The 13,999-nt window shown below is 38.3% G+C and overlaps 1 protein-coding gene across 1 annotated transcript in view; it reads right to left on the reverse strand.

Moving 5' to 3' along the window:
* Nucleotides 1–13,999, reverse strand: part of EXOC4 (exocyst complex component 4) — a 715,182-nt gene that overhangs the window by 518,307 nt on the left and 182,876 nt on the right. Inside the window, exons 8-9 of the mRNA XM_080931809.1 lie at nt 6,154–6,299; nt 2,637–2,725 (exon numbers count right to left, since the gene is read on the reverse strand). Coding sequence (XP_080787935.1) covers nt 2,637–2,725; nt 6,154–6,299 — 235 coding nt within the window. The remainder of the gene's footprint in view (nt 1–2,636; nt 2,726–6,153; nt 6,300–13,999) is intronic.

Below are 13,999 nucleotides of genomic sequence, written 5' to 3' on the forward strand. Positions count from 1 at the left end.
AAGAGAACAGGAAAGAAACGCAGGACAGTAAAACAGAGAATAGCATGGGCAAAACCAAAGAGTGTATGTGTGTCTGAAACGAAATGGAGAGGAAAGCAAGGGAGCTCACTAGAATGAATGCTTAATAATTTCACCTAGGAAGTCAGGGTAGGCATCGCATAAAAATGAGGGCAGAGAGGGCAGAGGAAAAAACTGATTCCCAGTCCTGTTTCTCTCTGTGTCTCTCTGTCTCTCTCTCTGTCTCTCTCTTTGTTTCTCTCTCTCTCTCTTTCTCTCTCTCACATGCATGCATGTGTGTGTGAGAGAGAGAGAGAGACAGAGACATATACTGAGATGAAGAGATGCAGAGAGACAGTCAGAGAAAGAGATGGAGAGAGAGGCTGATTCAGAGTCACAGTACCAGAAAGAACATTACAGCAGAAAAGGACAACAGACCATTAACAATGCACTAAATACTGCCTTATGCACAAATTAAAGCCAAATTCTCACAGTATCTTCACAGGATCACCATTAAGAAAAAAAAAAAAAGAAAGAAAAGTGAAAGCAAAGAGAAAAACTAACTTACCTGTGGCTGTTCATCTAGCAGTGAGAGCTAGATTGTGGATGTGGGCATGATAGGCTCAGAACTGGCTAATCTGAATGGCCAGCTATGCTGTCTCTCAAAAGATCATGGAGCGCAGGGGACAATGCAAAGTCCACAAGGCTCTACCGTGGAGCTCTCACTATTCTTACTGTCTCAGAAACAGCATGTGGCACTAGTCACAAATAATGTGGACCTGAGTGACAGTGTACAGGGACACTACTGCCGCACTGATTACATCTACGTGAGCATTTCTGCTATGGTGCAGGGATCATGTAGAAAAGACTGCTGAGGACAGAGATCATACTCACATTCCATAATTAATACTCAATTATAGGGTCACTCATAACTGCCCTTTGAAATATTTCTTCTTTTTTTTTAAGAATGAAATAATCAGAATTAACTTTAGAAGAGAGTCTTGTAAGTGTTAAAAGGATTTAATATAAGGCAGATGCAGAAAAATTATAGGGGCAAATTTAAAGTAGTAAGTAAATACACACATACATGCAAAACTGCCAAACCAAACGAAACAAGACTATAGGAAACATGCTCCACTAACCCTCAATAACCGGGTGTGTCCCAAAGGGACACCTCACACAGGACCCCAACCCTACAAACCCATATCACTAATACTGCACCCCATTCCACGTTTCAGTGTACCCCCTTTATCCACCCCACCCTGGTCTCCTAGGAAGCAGCCATCTTCTAGAGCTGGGGCCAGCATTGTTCTCCACTCTATGCCTGATAAAAGGGGGTCATTTCTACCCTAGATCAGGATGTACAACACCATAATAGTAAATAAACAAATGTTATGATGCAATTCCATCCTAATGCTCACAGAACACATTGCAAGCCTTTTACTTCTGGCCAGTATGCTCTTTGAGAAAATTACTGTATGAGAGAGCACAGCAAAGATTTTTGAAAAAAAATACTATTAATAAGGTGTTAATAAAGGTAGAAATGGGATGATTAGGAAACAGTCTTAAAACCAAGAACAGCTGGCTAGTTACCACATAGTATTCTAAGGAAGAACTATGATGAGTCTGACCAATGAAGAAACTGTGTAGACCAGTCACAGAAAAAGAATCAAAACAGCCCAGTGCTTAAAGGATTGTAAAAAGCATTCAAATCCATCTCTTTCTAAGTCCAGAGTTCTAAAATAATCACTCTGTTCTCTAAACTCCTCTAGCAAATCTACACATGAGATCTACCAAGTTATTAATATGTATGTCCCCATGCTGTTGTTGAGATGTCTGTATCTGCATGTTCATCCCCCATGGATAGTAATACTCAAATATGTTCAAATTTCTTACATAAAATAATACAGAATCTACACATAACTTTAAACATTCACTCTTGCTACTTGAAGTCATCTTTATTTTATAATGACTGATATAATATAAATACTATAGCAGCAGTTGCCCTATTAAAGTATTTAAGCTATGACATGAGTGGTATAGCTGGGCCCTCAGGTAGCACTATGTCCAATTTTCTGAGAAACCACCTGACTGATTTCCAGAGTCACAAAAGGTAATGTTGTTGGCTCAAATCTTATTTTATCTATATTATAATTTATTTTCAAAGTATTTATTGCCAGTAACCACAAACAGGTTCCAAGTATCCTGTGTAAAAATTTACAAGTTTAAACCACACTATCTAGAAGCATCTTTGAACTCTTTTCATGACAGAGGCTGAGTCTCCCCTTTTCCACCTGCTACAGTCCAGAAGACTTCAAAGTAATAAACAAAAGGACAACCACTGTGGCCAACACAGGACTAGTATTTTATTTAAATATTTCTGGGCTCAGTCTGGCTTCAACACATCTGCTTAGAATGTCCACCTCAATGGCAAAGCATTCCTTAGTTTTAGTATTGGCTTTAGAAGCTTGACTACAGATGATGGGAATGATAAAGGAATGATGGGAAAGGACTGCTAATGCATTAGAATTCATTGTCTAAAAGGAACTTTGTGAATGCTGAACATAAACTCACATGCTATACACATTGCAGACTATCCTCCAGAACACTGACGTTTCTAGAGAAGTCCAATCCCTTACCTTGAAGTTCTCCACTCCGACTGTAGAGCTCCCTCCTCTGCTCTCGAAGATAGGCGCTCATACTGATAGCATGGGAGGATGATTCAAACCTAAAATGCAGCACGCAGTACCACATGGTTAAGTCACATAGGGCCATCCATCTCTATGCTCCCCAAAACTTCTATCCATTCCGATCTGTGTGACATTCCCTGGTGTATAACAATTATGACATTTTGGCTATACCTTAAAAGGCCCAGAGACTGCTGCCCAAATAAAAGTCCTGCTAGTGTTCTTAGGCAGGAGCATTTGTATCTTTTCCTCAACACCCATTTAACCTAGAATAATTCTGCCCTTCACCACTTCCAGTTACTTTCAGATCATCATCACCACTGTCGTCATCATCTCAGAGCATGAATACATCTACATCCACAAGTGTATCCTGCAAAGTCATTCTAATTATGCTATTACCCAAATTAAAACGCACCACTGACTAACAACAGCCTTCGAAGACATAATGGTTGTTCCTGAATTGCTGAAGTGAAAGATTAGCATAGGGAGGATTCTAGAAAAGACCAGTGATACCAAAAAAAAAGGGGGGGGGGGCAAGGCATCATTGGTCTCTATCTAAATGTTCTAAAAAGACTCTTTCCAAATGGCTGCTAGTTTTTAGCCTGCCATATAGCACCATTTAAGTATTCTCCAGGAACTGTTTACAAAGGTCAGAAACATAGGAAACAGACCTGTGGTAAAGAATGGGTCTCAAAAGCTAAAACTAGGAACACAAAATAAATCCGTCATAAAGAAAAGCTTACAGGTATAAGTGAAGCCACATGAAATTATGACTATATGAAATAGCAAATCCTTTGATGAGTAACAGATTCCATTTCATATCTGAGATTTTTCAAAGCCACGATAAGAAGCTGACAAAAGAAGGAATCCTCCGAAGAATTTTGCCTTTAAAGGGTCAACAACATAGGGAGAAAGCAACGGAGTCCGTGGACTCAGTGACTGCCAGCAACTAAAAAGGAGCATCATTTTCTTAATCATGTCCCTTTTATCCAGTCCTTGACAAGGAGGATGAATACCAAGATGAGTATCAGCCTGTGAAGGAAATACTTCAGTTACTTGATCCGCTCTCTGCACCCTACCAAGTACTAAGAGGCACAAAGAGCCGGAAGCAAGGCAAAGTGTGCAGTACTTCAAAAGTGCCACCTGCCAGTCAAGTGCAGAAAAGAAGCCAGTGACCTCCAAAAAGCCTGCTGACAGCTATTGATCAGAGATCGCAAAGGAAAAAACAAACTCTCAAGCAAAGAATAAAGAAGTAAATGTACAATAAGAGAGAACTTAAACACAATTAACCTTGGCTAAGGGCAATTAAAGAGGGTAAAAAAAAACTTCACAGATTCGATAGAAGCATTACAGTTCTCCACAATCTGAGTCCTTTATGACTTGATAGGTTTGCTATTCATGAATTCTCTTTATGTTTGCAACAAGTCTTACACTGAGATAATTTTATAGAAAAATAGGCATGTGAGATTCTTTAGACTTACCTCCTTATTTGGTAGCTAAAGCCAGAAAGACAAGCTCAGACATGAGACCTACTCAAGCCTGCATAGTACATTAACAGTGGAGCAAAGTTAAAAGTGAGCAGATCTGTTAACATGTCCAATTCTGAGATAATATTTCCACCCAATAATAATAAATGTAGGAGGAATTATTTCACGTTTTTCATTTCTAACAATTAGGGCCTTCCCCATCCCTCTACTCCAATCCCACAAGTTGGCCGACACTGAATGACTGCGCAAGTGTCCATAGTCTGGGCTGAAGAAAGTGACAGCTGAGAGCATGGCATGTGAAAACCCTGAAGCTTGCTTTCTGTAGGAGTTTAGAAGGTTATATTGCTTATATTGATTAGTCCTTGTGTCAACATGACACAAACCTAGAGAAAGAGAACATCAAGAAAGACCGGCCTTGATCAGATGGCCATAAGTTTTAAGTGCTAATTGGTGTAGAAGGGTCCAGCCCAGGGTGGGTGTCACCATCCCTAGGCAAGTTGACCAGCACTGTATTAAAAAGTTGGCTGAGAAGCCCAGAGGGAGGAGCAAAATCCTGATCCTCCATACACAGTTCCTGCTTCAATTCAAGCCCTGAGGTCCTCAATAATGATCTAATCTGGAAACCTAAGCCAAACAAGCCCCTTCTTCCCCAATATGTTTTTAGTCTTAGTATTTATCACAGAAAGAACTGATACATAGGGCAAAGGGTAAGTATAACTTTTAAAGGAGGAAGAACTGGGGAGGGAAGGAAAAAGAGAAACTGAGTGACAGAAGAAAGGGATATGCTCACAAAACAGGAGTACAAGCCTGCAGAGAGAGCAGCACTGAAGTGTGCATGTGTGTGTGTGTGTACATACACATACATGTTCTTGTTGCTTTTGAAGTTATACTGCTGCAAAAATATAATTTATAATCAAGTTCAAAGATTAAGCAAACTCTAAATGTGCTTATTTCTTTTATTTTTTTTGCTCTTTGTAAGTAAGTGTATGATGGCTTATGAAGATCATTTAAATTAGATGATGAAACAGAATATGGATATTGCTAATCTCAAAGACCATGAACTTACGAACCCTCGACAAGTGCAGCTCTTGCGTTCCTTTTGATGTCTGTGTTTGAGCATCTCTGGGAAAAGAAACTGCAGGCTACTCTGATTTGTCGGTTGTGTTAAGGTTTTCCACTCAACCAGCTGGAGACATGAGTTAGAGTCCAGGGTGAGAGGCTTTTCTCTCCTTGCCTGGATCCTCACTACCACTTGCTGACTCTATCACTTTACGTAATTTACTTAATTCTTCTTACATGTCAGTTTTTATGAGGACCTTTGTATTTATAGTACTTAGTAAGAAATAATGGTCAGGTCCTGCTGCTTACAGTTGCTAAAATCTGGTTAATACCAAATTAGACTGCTTGATTGGAATCACGTTGGTAAGCTCACCATGTGCACAAAGTCTGTACATGAAAGCATTCCATCAGCACCAGCTGTCAGTGTTGCTCACATCAGACTTAACTTACAAACTATTAACTCTCGTCACGAAATGCACATTCTGAGCACATGGCTTGGGAGACTTCACTATGATGGTTATTTAAAAAAAATAAAAGCTTTTGAATTATTTCCTTATTAAAACAAAGGGTATTTTTGGCACTCGGGGCATCTTCAAAGATTACATGTTTCATTTCCTTTAATTTCATATAAAATTACCCAAAAATGCCAGGGAAGCTTCACTTTGCTTGATTTTTGTATAAAACTCTGGGAAGCAAGCTTTAAAAATGTACTCAGAGTTATAGATAGCGCGATAGCCATTCCAAAACAGCCACTTTACCTGACAGAAGGCAACAGTATACAGAATAAAATACGCTCATGTGCTATAACTCGTTCCAAGGCACTCTCAGCTGCTCAGTGTGTGGCTGTGGATGGGGTAGAAGGCTCCCACACCCTCAGAGCTGGCCCATCACAGCATGCTAGCTCTCCATACTGGGATACATACTTGAAAAGAGAATTCTTTGGCCTTTGTGGTTTCTTCTTGGCAAAAAAGGCTGCAAACTCTCGTCCAGTACTGGCATAGCTTAGTTGAGCTGATGGCTCTGATGCGGTACGTGTGTTCTTCATATCCAAGTACTCAGTCAACAGCATCTGTACAACCACAAAGAGGAGTTGAATTCATTGTACGCATATATTCTAAAGCCTCATCTCAGACGTTCAGAACATATTAACTTAGATATTCATTCTTCTACTCAAAGATATAAGAAAAGCTTTATTACAGCCATAAAATAATATACATGTTAGCAATTCACAAGGGATGAAGTTTACATGCATTTGGAACATGTCAGGTAGCATGATGAGTAAATTTGTCAAAATCAGTCTTAGCATTTAACCCTCATTATCCCAAAGAACAGCAGCATTAGCAGCAATGGCATAATATTTACTGAGCACTTACTGTGCTCTAGGCAAGGCATTAATCTGTTGAGATGTGTTAGGTTATGGGTTCAGAGAGGTTTGGAGCTGGAAAGTAGTCCCTGGGGAACTAATGGCAGGGTCCATGCAGTGACCCTTCATGCAGCCAGCACTCTACATAAGCATGAGGGCAAAGCTATCAAGGAAGGCCTAGGAAATGGGGCTGAGTAAGGTACTTCTGACCTGAAAACCCTTACTTGCTATTTACCTTGAAATTAGGGGGAAAAGGCAACTGATTTTGATGATTAACTTCCAAAACAAAACCCTTATGATATCAACTCATTACAAAGTGACAAGGATGAGAGCCTGCATTAGGATTAACTATAGTAAGCAGAATTTTAAACACATCCGTGAAAAAAATAGAAATCAGAAAGCACAATAGTTTCTAAGAATACCTAATAACGCCAATGCAGTTGAACTCGATTCTGAGGAGGAGGGGGAAGAGGAGGAGGGAGAAGAGGAGGAGGAGGAGGAGGAGGAGGAGGAAGAGGAGGAGGAGGAGGAGGAGAAGGAGGAGGAGGAGGAGGAGAAGGAGGAGGAGGAGGAAAGAAGAAGAATAAGAAGAAGAAGACCAACCAAAAGAAAAACCTACCTATGAGACAAGGAAACACTTTACAGAAAGTTAGGGTCACATCTGATTATTTACTCCCTCACTGAACACTAGTCTATTTTAAATATCATCATTATCAAAAAGCAATTCTGACGCCTATGAGCATTAAGCCTCTGCCACAAGCAAACATAATACTCAGTATTTAAACATCAGAAGCTTTTTAAACAACATCACTCTTTTGAGTCACAAATCTATTAAGTCTGGATTTCTATCTATATTTTGTAGTTGAAGATGTAGAATTAGGATTAGGTCTTAAAATTGCAAATGGCCAGTTTCTACCTGTTCTGAGTGAGTCCAAATTCTGATCATGACCAGGATGTTACAGGGCTACACATTCAAACTCTTAAGAACAGGACTATAGGTGTCAACAGCTTCTGTATAATAAAAACTGTTCAATGAAACCATAAAATATTGTAAGAGAATGGGGAAATGCTCTACTGATTTATGGAACTGTTAGAGTACAATCCACCAAGTTCATAAGACAATATAGTAACAAATACCATCTCCTCAAGGATCTAATATGAGGGAGACAGATTTGAGTCTCCATTTACATGTAGGTCAACGATAAAAATTGATCAAGCTGTGGACTGAGAGCTGCTAGAAGATACTCAGCTATATATGATCAAAAGTAAGCTAGGAAACTCAAAAATAATTTCAAAGAGATACAGCATAGAAAGATCTTTACTAATTCGCAGTGTCGCGTGTTAGACTTATCACCAACACAACAGAAAGAGGCTCCTGATAAAGCATAAAGTTACATTAAGCCAAGCAATTGTTGTAAGGCATTGCTTAACATTGCAGGGCAGAATCGCTGACCTTGCACAATAAATCACTGAGCAAGCAGTGCATAACTAAGGAGCATTCCCCCAAACCCAGGCATCTCGCCATCAGTGCTCTTTCCCCCGCATCAGTACCGTCCCTGAATTACTGTCTTGCATCACTGTTTGTCTGCTATTTCTCTCCCTATGTCATTATCTTTAAACAAATTCTACTTCCATCTTCTCGACAAAATGTATGGTTGGTCATTACATGCTTGCTATCTGAAATCTTTAATTCCTTTTTGTCTTTAGGTCCCAAAGTTCTAAAAGTGGCCTTCATATCTCTGGTTTCCATTGCCATGGTATGGTTTACTGCTGATGTCTCTCACAAATTTTGTTCCCACGTGTTAAAGGCATGCTTGACTTAACTTTACTCACATTTTAATGGTAAAATCAAGTTTGCTGAAACTTAAATTAGTTTCAGATACAAGCAGTTATTTCTGCAGTTGACATTTTATTTTTACACATTTTTTTCATTTTTATTGGATATGCTCTGTATTTATATTTTAAAGGTTATCCCCTTTCACCCTACTCCCAACCACCCTCCCCCTCCCCTTGTTTCCATGAAGGTCCTCCCTCTCCCACACACGCACTAACCTCCTAGCTTTAAATGTAAAACTGCTTTAATAATTTTTAATTATAATTAAACCAATTGCAACTTTTCCTTTGCTCCCCCAAACACTTCCTAGATTCCCCCCCTGTTTTCCTGAGCCCGAAAACACAACTTTCCATAAAATGTAAGCTATATATGTGTGTATGTATGTATGATCTTGGGGCTAGTGTAATAAGCAATTGCCCAAGGCTAGTGAAGTAATGAATCTTGGAAGAGAATCTATAGATACTAACTAACTAAACCAGTATGATCCCTAAGAACCTGCTAAATATTTCCCCCTTCCCCACAATTAGTCTAGCTATAACCTCTCATCACAGAAATTTCTCTTTGAAACAGATAGGGCTTATTAGAGAAAGCCTTAACTGATCAAATGTAGAGAACAAGAGACTGTGTGGTGCCCAGTCCCAACTGATATATCTATGAACACAATTCTTGCACCAAATAACTATTGTTTGATACATTCTTATGTGTCCTCATGGATTAATGACTCTGTTACCTCTCTATATGTATAGCCATTCTTGTCCCCTCTAACAAATTAGTTCTTCCATATAGTTTTCCTCAACAAATCATGGATTCACTTTCTATTCCAGTATGTCCAAACATCAATGACAGTTCAATCTGAGTTCAAAATAAATTCCCCTTGAGTTGTACTGTACTTCCCCATCAATGTGAACCCACCACCTCCATCATTATTCCCTGGATATATAAGTGCTTTATCCTTTCTGGAATCCTAGAATAGATCACCCCTACTCCTAATAGATAAATCCTCGAAAGACTAGTGCCAGAGTTGCAGGACACTCTCCCTCCCTTTCCCCTCCTATTTTCCCGCAGTTCCCTTCTATTAAGCCCAAAAACACTATTTCCCACATTGCTAAGTAAGTAATTACCAAAAATTCCTCAATACTGTTGGTCCTTAATTTACATGTTTCTTATGGCATTATATTTATTCATTTATTTATTTCTATTATAGATCCATACAACAAACACCAGCACTGACATATTAAATTAAGGTATAAAACATGCAATAAGATCTTTGATACGTAGGCTGCTATATGCAAATTGAAAACAGCCACCACGTAAAGCGAATATAAATTAGTCCTCGATATACAAATCTGTAAAACAAGTAAAACCCAAAAGGGAAAAGCATGATCTGAGCAACAGGCCAACGGCTACGGCACTAGTTTGCTGCGCTTGCTTGACACTGTTTGCATCCCATTTGTGACTAGCCAAAGATGCTTTCTTTCAAAACAAGTAACATTTTCTTTAGGTAAAGAATTAGGAAAGGTACAGTTTTAAATATCTCAAGAAAAGAACTATAAATATTCCTATTCAGAAACTGATGGAAATGTGACTAAATTGGGTAGGTGAAGTCATCTAAATTAGAATCTTGACACAAACATCAGATGCCTGGCAGTAAAAACTTAACAAGCAGCATGGTGCACAGATCACTGGTGGAATGTGTTCAATCCCCAGCATCAAACTAAAATAAAATAGGAAAGTTATATAATTTCATGATTATTCTACATCTTGGTAGGCAATGCAGGGTATCTTCCAAACCGCATGTAAATATTTTAAACACATATGTAGACATTCAGATTTCCCTTTTATCAATGCCATATAAAATCAAAACTCTGGAACAAAAACCATCACATTTAATATAAAATACATCCATCCAAGAAACTCTATACAAGATAATCCCACATTCCTAGGCTCTGAGTCCCTTCTTATTTCGGGTACTGATTTCCTTTATACTTTTAAATATATTTTTAAATAAAACATTTTTAAATTAAATAAAATTTTTAAATAGCCAAATTTTTCTAAAATTATTGATTTAGAGTTTAAAAACAAATTCGAAAATTTATGAGTGTTTGCACTGATCTTGTAAGTGCAAGGTCAAACTGAAGAGAAGAAAAGACATAACTGGAAAAAAATGTTGAAACATACACACATACACACATACACACACACACACACACACACACACACACACACACACACAAATGAGACCATGATTCAACACACGTTGGAGGACCTAGAATGCTGCCTGGCTCTCTTGACCAAGCAAGAATGTGCACAGCGTTACAGAAGAGAGAAACTGATATGAGGGCAGGCGGTTCTGCTGCTGTACTCTTGGGTTAGCAGTTACTGCTGTGTTCCTTAGAAATTCCATGATGTCATGAAGCTACAAAATCTGAAATTTATAAATTCCTGAAACACTAGTAAACATCATTCTGAATGAACTCCTCACTTACCATTTAATCTTATTTATTTAACACATTACCTATGGAAAGTTTGTAGTTATGCATACAGAGTTTTCTAAAACTAGGAAAAGAGAGCTTTGAGATTTTGGCTTCCGGTGGTAATACTAATTCCATCCTCCTTTTTATGCAACTGCTCCTTAGCCTTATAATAACAACTAGCTGTATCTATCTTGCCAGCAGCACTTTGATGAGTAGAACAGATTAATATTACTCATCAATAGTCTCACAGCCAAATGTAAGATATTTGCAAGAGGCTGGCTGGCCATATGCCTAATGTTAGGTTAGTGGGGGAACTAAGAATTCCATATTCACATGGTGATGAAATGACATATTCAAGGAAACAGCACTTTACAAAAACTTTTTGTTTTTTTAGCTCATAGTTCATACAGGTATGTACAGACTTGTTCATTTCTGTGTATATACATCTATATTACACAGACTATACATTGCAATAATAAATCTGAGTAAAACTTCTATACAAGACATCATGATCCTGCCTTCCAGGATCACTGTCCACCTTCACTATGGACACAGCTATCTCACTCCAGTTAAAGCCTTACAGCTCCTGGACTTTCTACAAGGATTTTTCCTGCAGGGGTTTGTTTTCCTTCTTTTGTGTTTCGTTTTGTCTGTTTCCTGTTCCTGGGCTTTTATAACCTTCTCTCTGAGTTCAAGCTGAAGCTTTTCTTTGTATCTCGGATACCTAACAGCTCTGCTTGCTAGTAGGTTACCTAAATTGAAAGCAATATAATCTAAAGGGCAGCTCCTCACTGATGTTCCACATTCACAGATGAGCTCCCCAGGGTAGAGCTACAGCACCCATGGTGAAACTTCAGGCTTTCTCAGGTACATTAATTTACTCACATCATGGGAGTAGCATTTATTAAATTTCTGCTCCAATGAGATAAGTGCTGCCCTAATGACCCCAAAGAGTTAATGCATCTTGGAAAAGAGCCAAATTGCTCTCTGGAGACAGTTTATTCAATTAAGTGCCTAAGACCCAGCATTTTCAATTAGCAGTTTAGTTACTAAAGACTCTTTCATATTGGTTATCTGTAACATGTGACTATTGACACACATTAAAAATCGCTTATAATTCATTCAAAATGAGATCTCAGAAATAACAGGTACACATCCAGATTCAATTAACATTTATTTGTATCTACAGAATGCTAGGAAGTATGCTAAGCATTGGCCTATTGGGGTTTGAGAGAAACACTGTTAAGACTGGAGGTAATGAAGTTTGAAAGCACTAAGAATATAGCACCTGGATGTAGAGATAAATAAAGGAGTACCCAAGAAAAACCACAATTCGTTATTCAGAATCAAGACCCTGTGTACCCTGCTCTGAATATATATGCCTTTTGTCCCTAACTAGGGGACTCCCTGGATTCCTAAGTTGTTCTGCTCCTGTAAGAACCAACCAGTTCCCATCCTGCCCACAACGCCTTTTCTGCACTTTTAAGTACTTCCAGGATCACCAGCCACCTTCACAGATGTTTTTCCAGACCTGTCAGTTAACCATCTACAGCAGGATATTTAACTTTGACCTGCCACTTAACCTCCTTGTATAACTTGGTAAGAAAGCATGTTGCCTAAAACTGTGTATTACCACAATTTCATATAAAGCTCAACTATTATTTTAAATTCTTTGTAATTAAAACCACTCACTCTAGATTTCTTGTAAGCTTATATTTTCAAGAAAAATTCTATCTCCAACAAAAAATTTCACATCTATATTAGGTTTTTTTATTAGATATTCTATTTATACTAAGAAGCTATGTGGTAATTCAAAACATGGAACTAAATTATTTCATTTATCTGTTACAAAAGAGGTTGATAATAAATTCAAAGGTAGATCAAATGAGCTACATTGATGATTTAAATTAGTTTATAGTAAAGATAGAAACTCTAGGGTTGAAAAATGGAGAACTGATAATTCTCGTCTAAAAATTATTTTAGATTCATTTTCTCATCTGAGTTTATTTTTAATAATTCCTTATTTTATTCTGATCTCTTATTCACAGGCCATGTCCGATCATAAAACGTTCACAATACTGAAATCTATGAAGGTGCAAGTATTCTTTAAAAAGCTATATCTCTTCATATGTGACCTCATTGTGTTACTTATTGTCGTTAAATACTAAAAAGCAGTGCTCTGACACACATAAAGTACTGCATTACTTAGATACATTCATCAGTGGGAACTAATTCTGCTCCTAAGTGAAATAAAAACAAGTTGTGATTTGTAGCATATGATCCAATATAACCCTTTCCACTGTGAACTATTTGTCACCCAACCTGTATGCATCAACACATATGTCAGCCTATAAATTATATTACATGCCGCTGAGCCAACAAACGTTCCTCCTTTCTGCACCTATAACTCAAGGGCAGCAGCTGAAGTACCTGAGCTTTGAAAATAGTTGTATACCTTAATTGCATTTCTAATACTGTACCCAGTGGTGAAATGGTAGAAATTCCATAAGGCAGGATGATGAATGTGACCACACACAGGATGAGGCTGCACACTGTAAACAGGACTGGAGAACACTGCATGGAGGAGGGGCTGTAACTATTGCTTGCACTACTGCAGAACACAGCTCCACCTACTTACCCTTGGCACCGTGCGCCCACTCAGTAATGAGCTCATGGTCGGAAGCAAGTTAGAGAGAGGGAAAAGATGGCAAACTATTTAAATAGCAACCATGTTAACGCACAAGCAATACAGTACAATTCATGTACTTTATGTTCTCTGCTAATTGCTTAAGACATCCTGCTATGGAGAAGACAGCAACAGTAGCCAGATCCTAGTCTTCCTTAAATGCCAGCTCTTAATAGCAAACCCCCAAAAGGTCTTAATTGCATTTACTAGGAGCTCATGAACTTTAAAAGTTGTTAATCAGATTTCCATGTAAATGGAATAACGATTAAAGGTTAAGTACAGGTTTCTGAAATTTCAGAAGTTGAGAATATATTGCCCTTCACGGGGGGAGGGGGACAGCAGCCTTGACAAGAACTAAACATCTTAATTAAACATGCAAAACTACCAAGCTTATTTTTGTATGAAGTCCTAT

Source organism: Micromys minutus (genome assembly GCF_963924665.1).
Source record: "Micromys minutus genome assembly, chromosome: 18".
Lineage (NCBI taxonomy): Eukaryota > Metazoa > Chordata > Mammalia > Rodentia > Muridae > Micromys > Micromys minutus.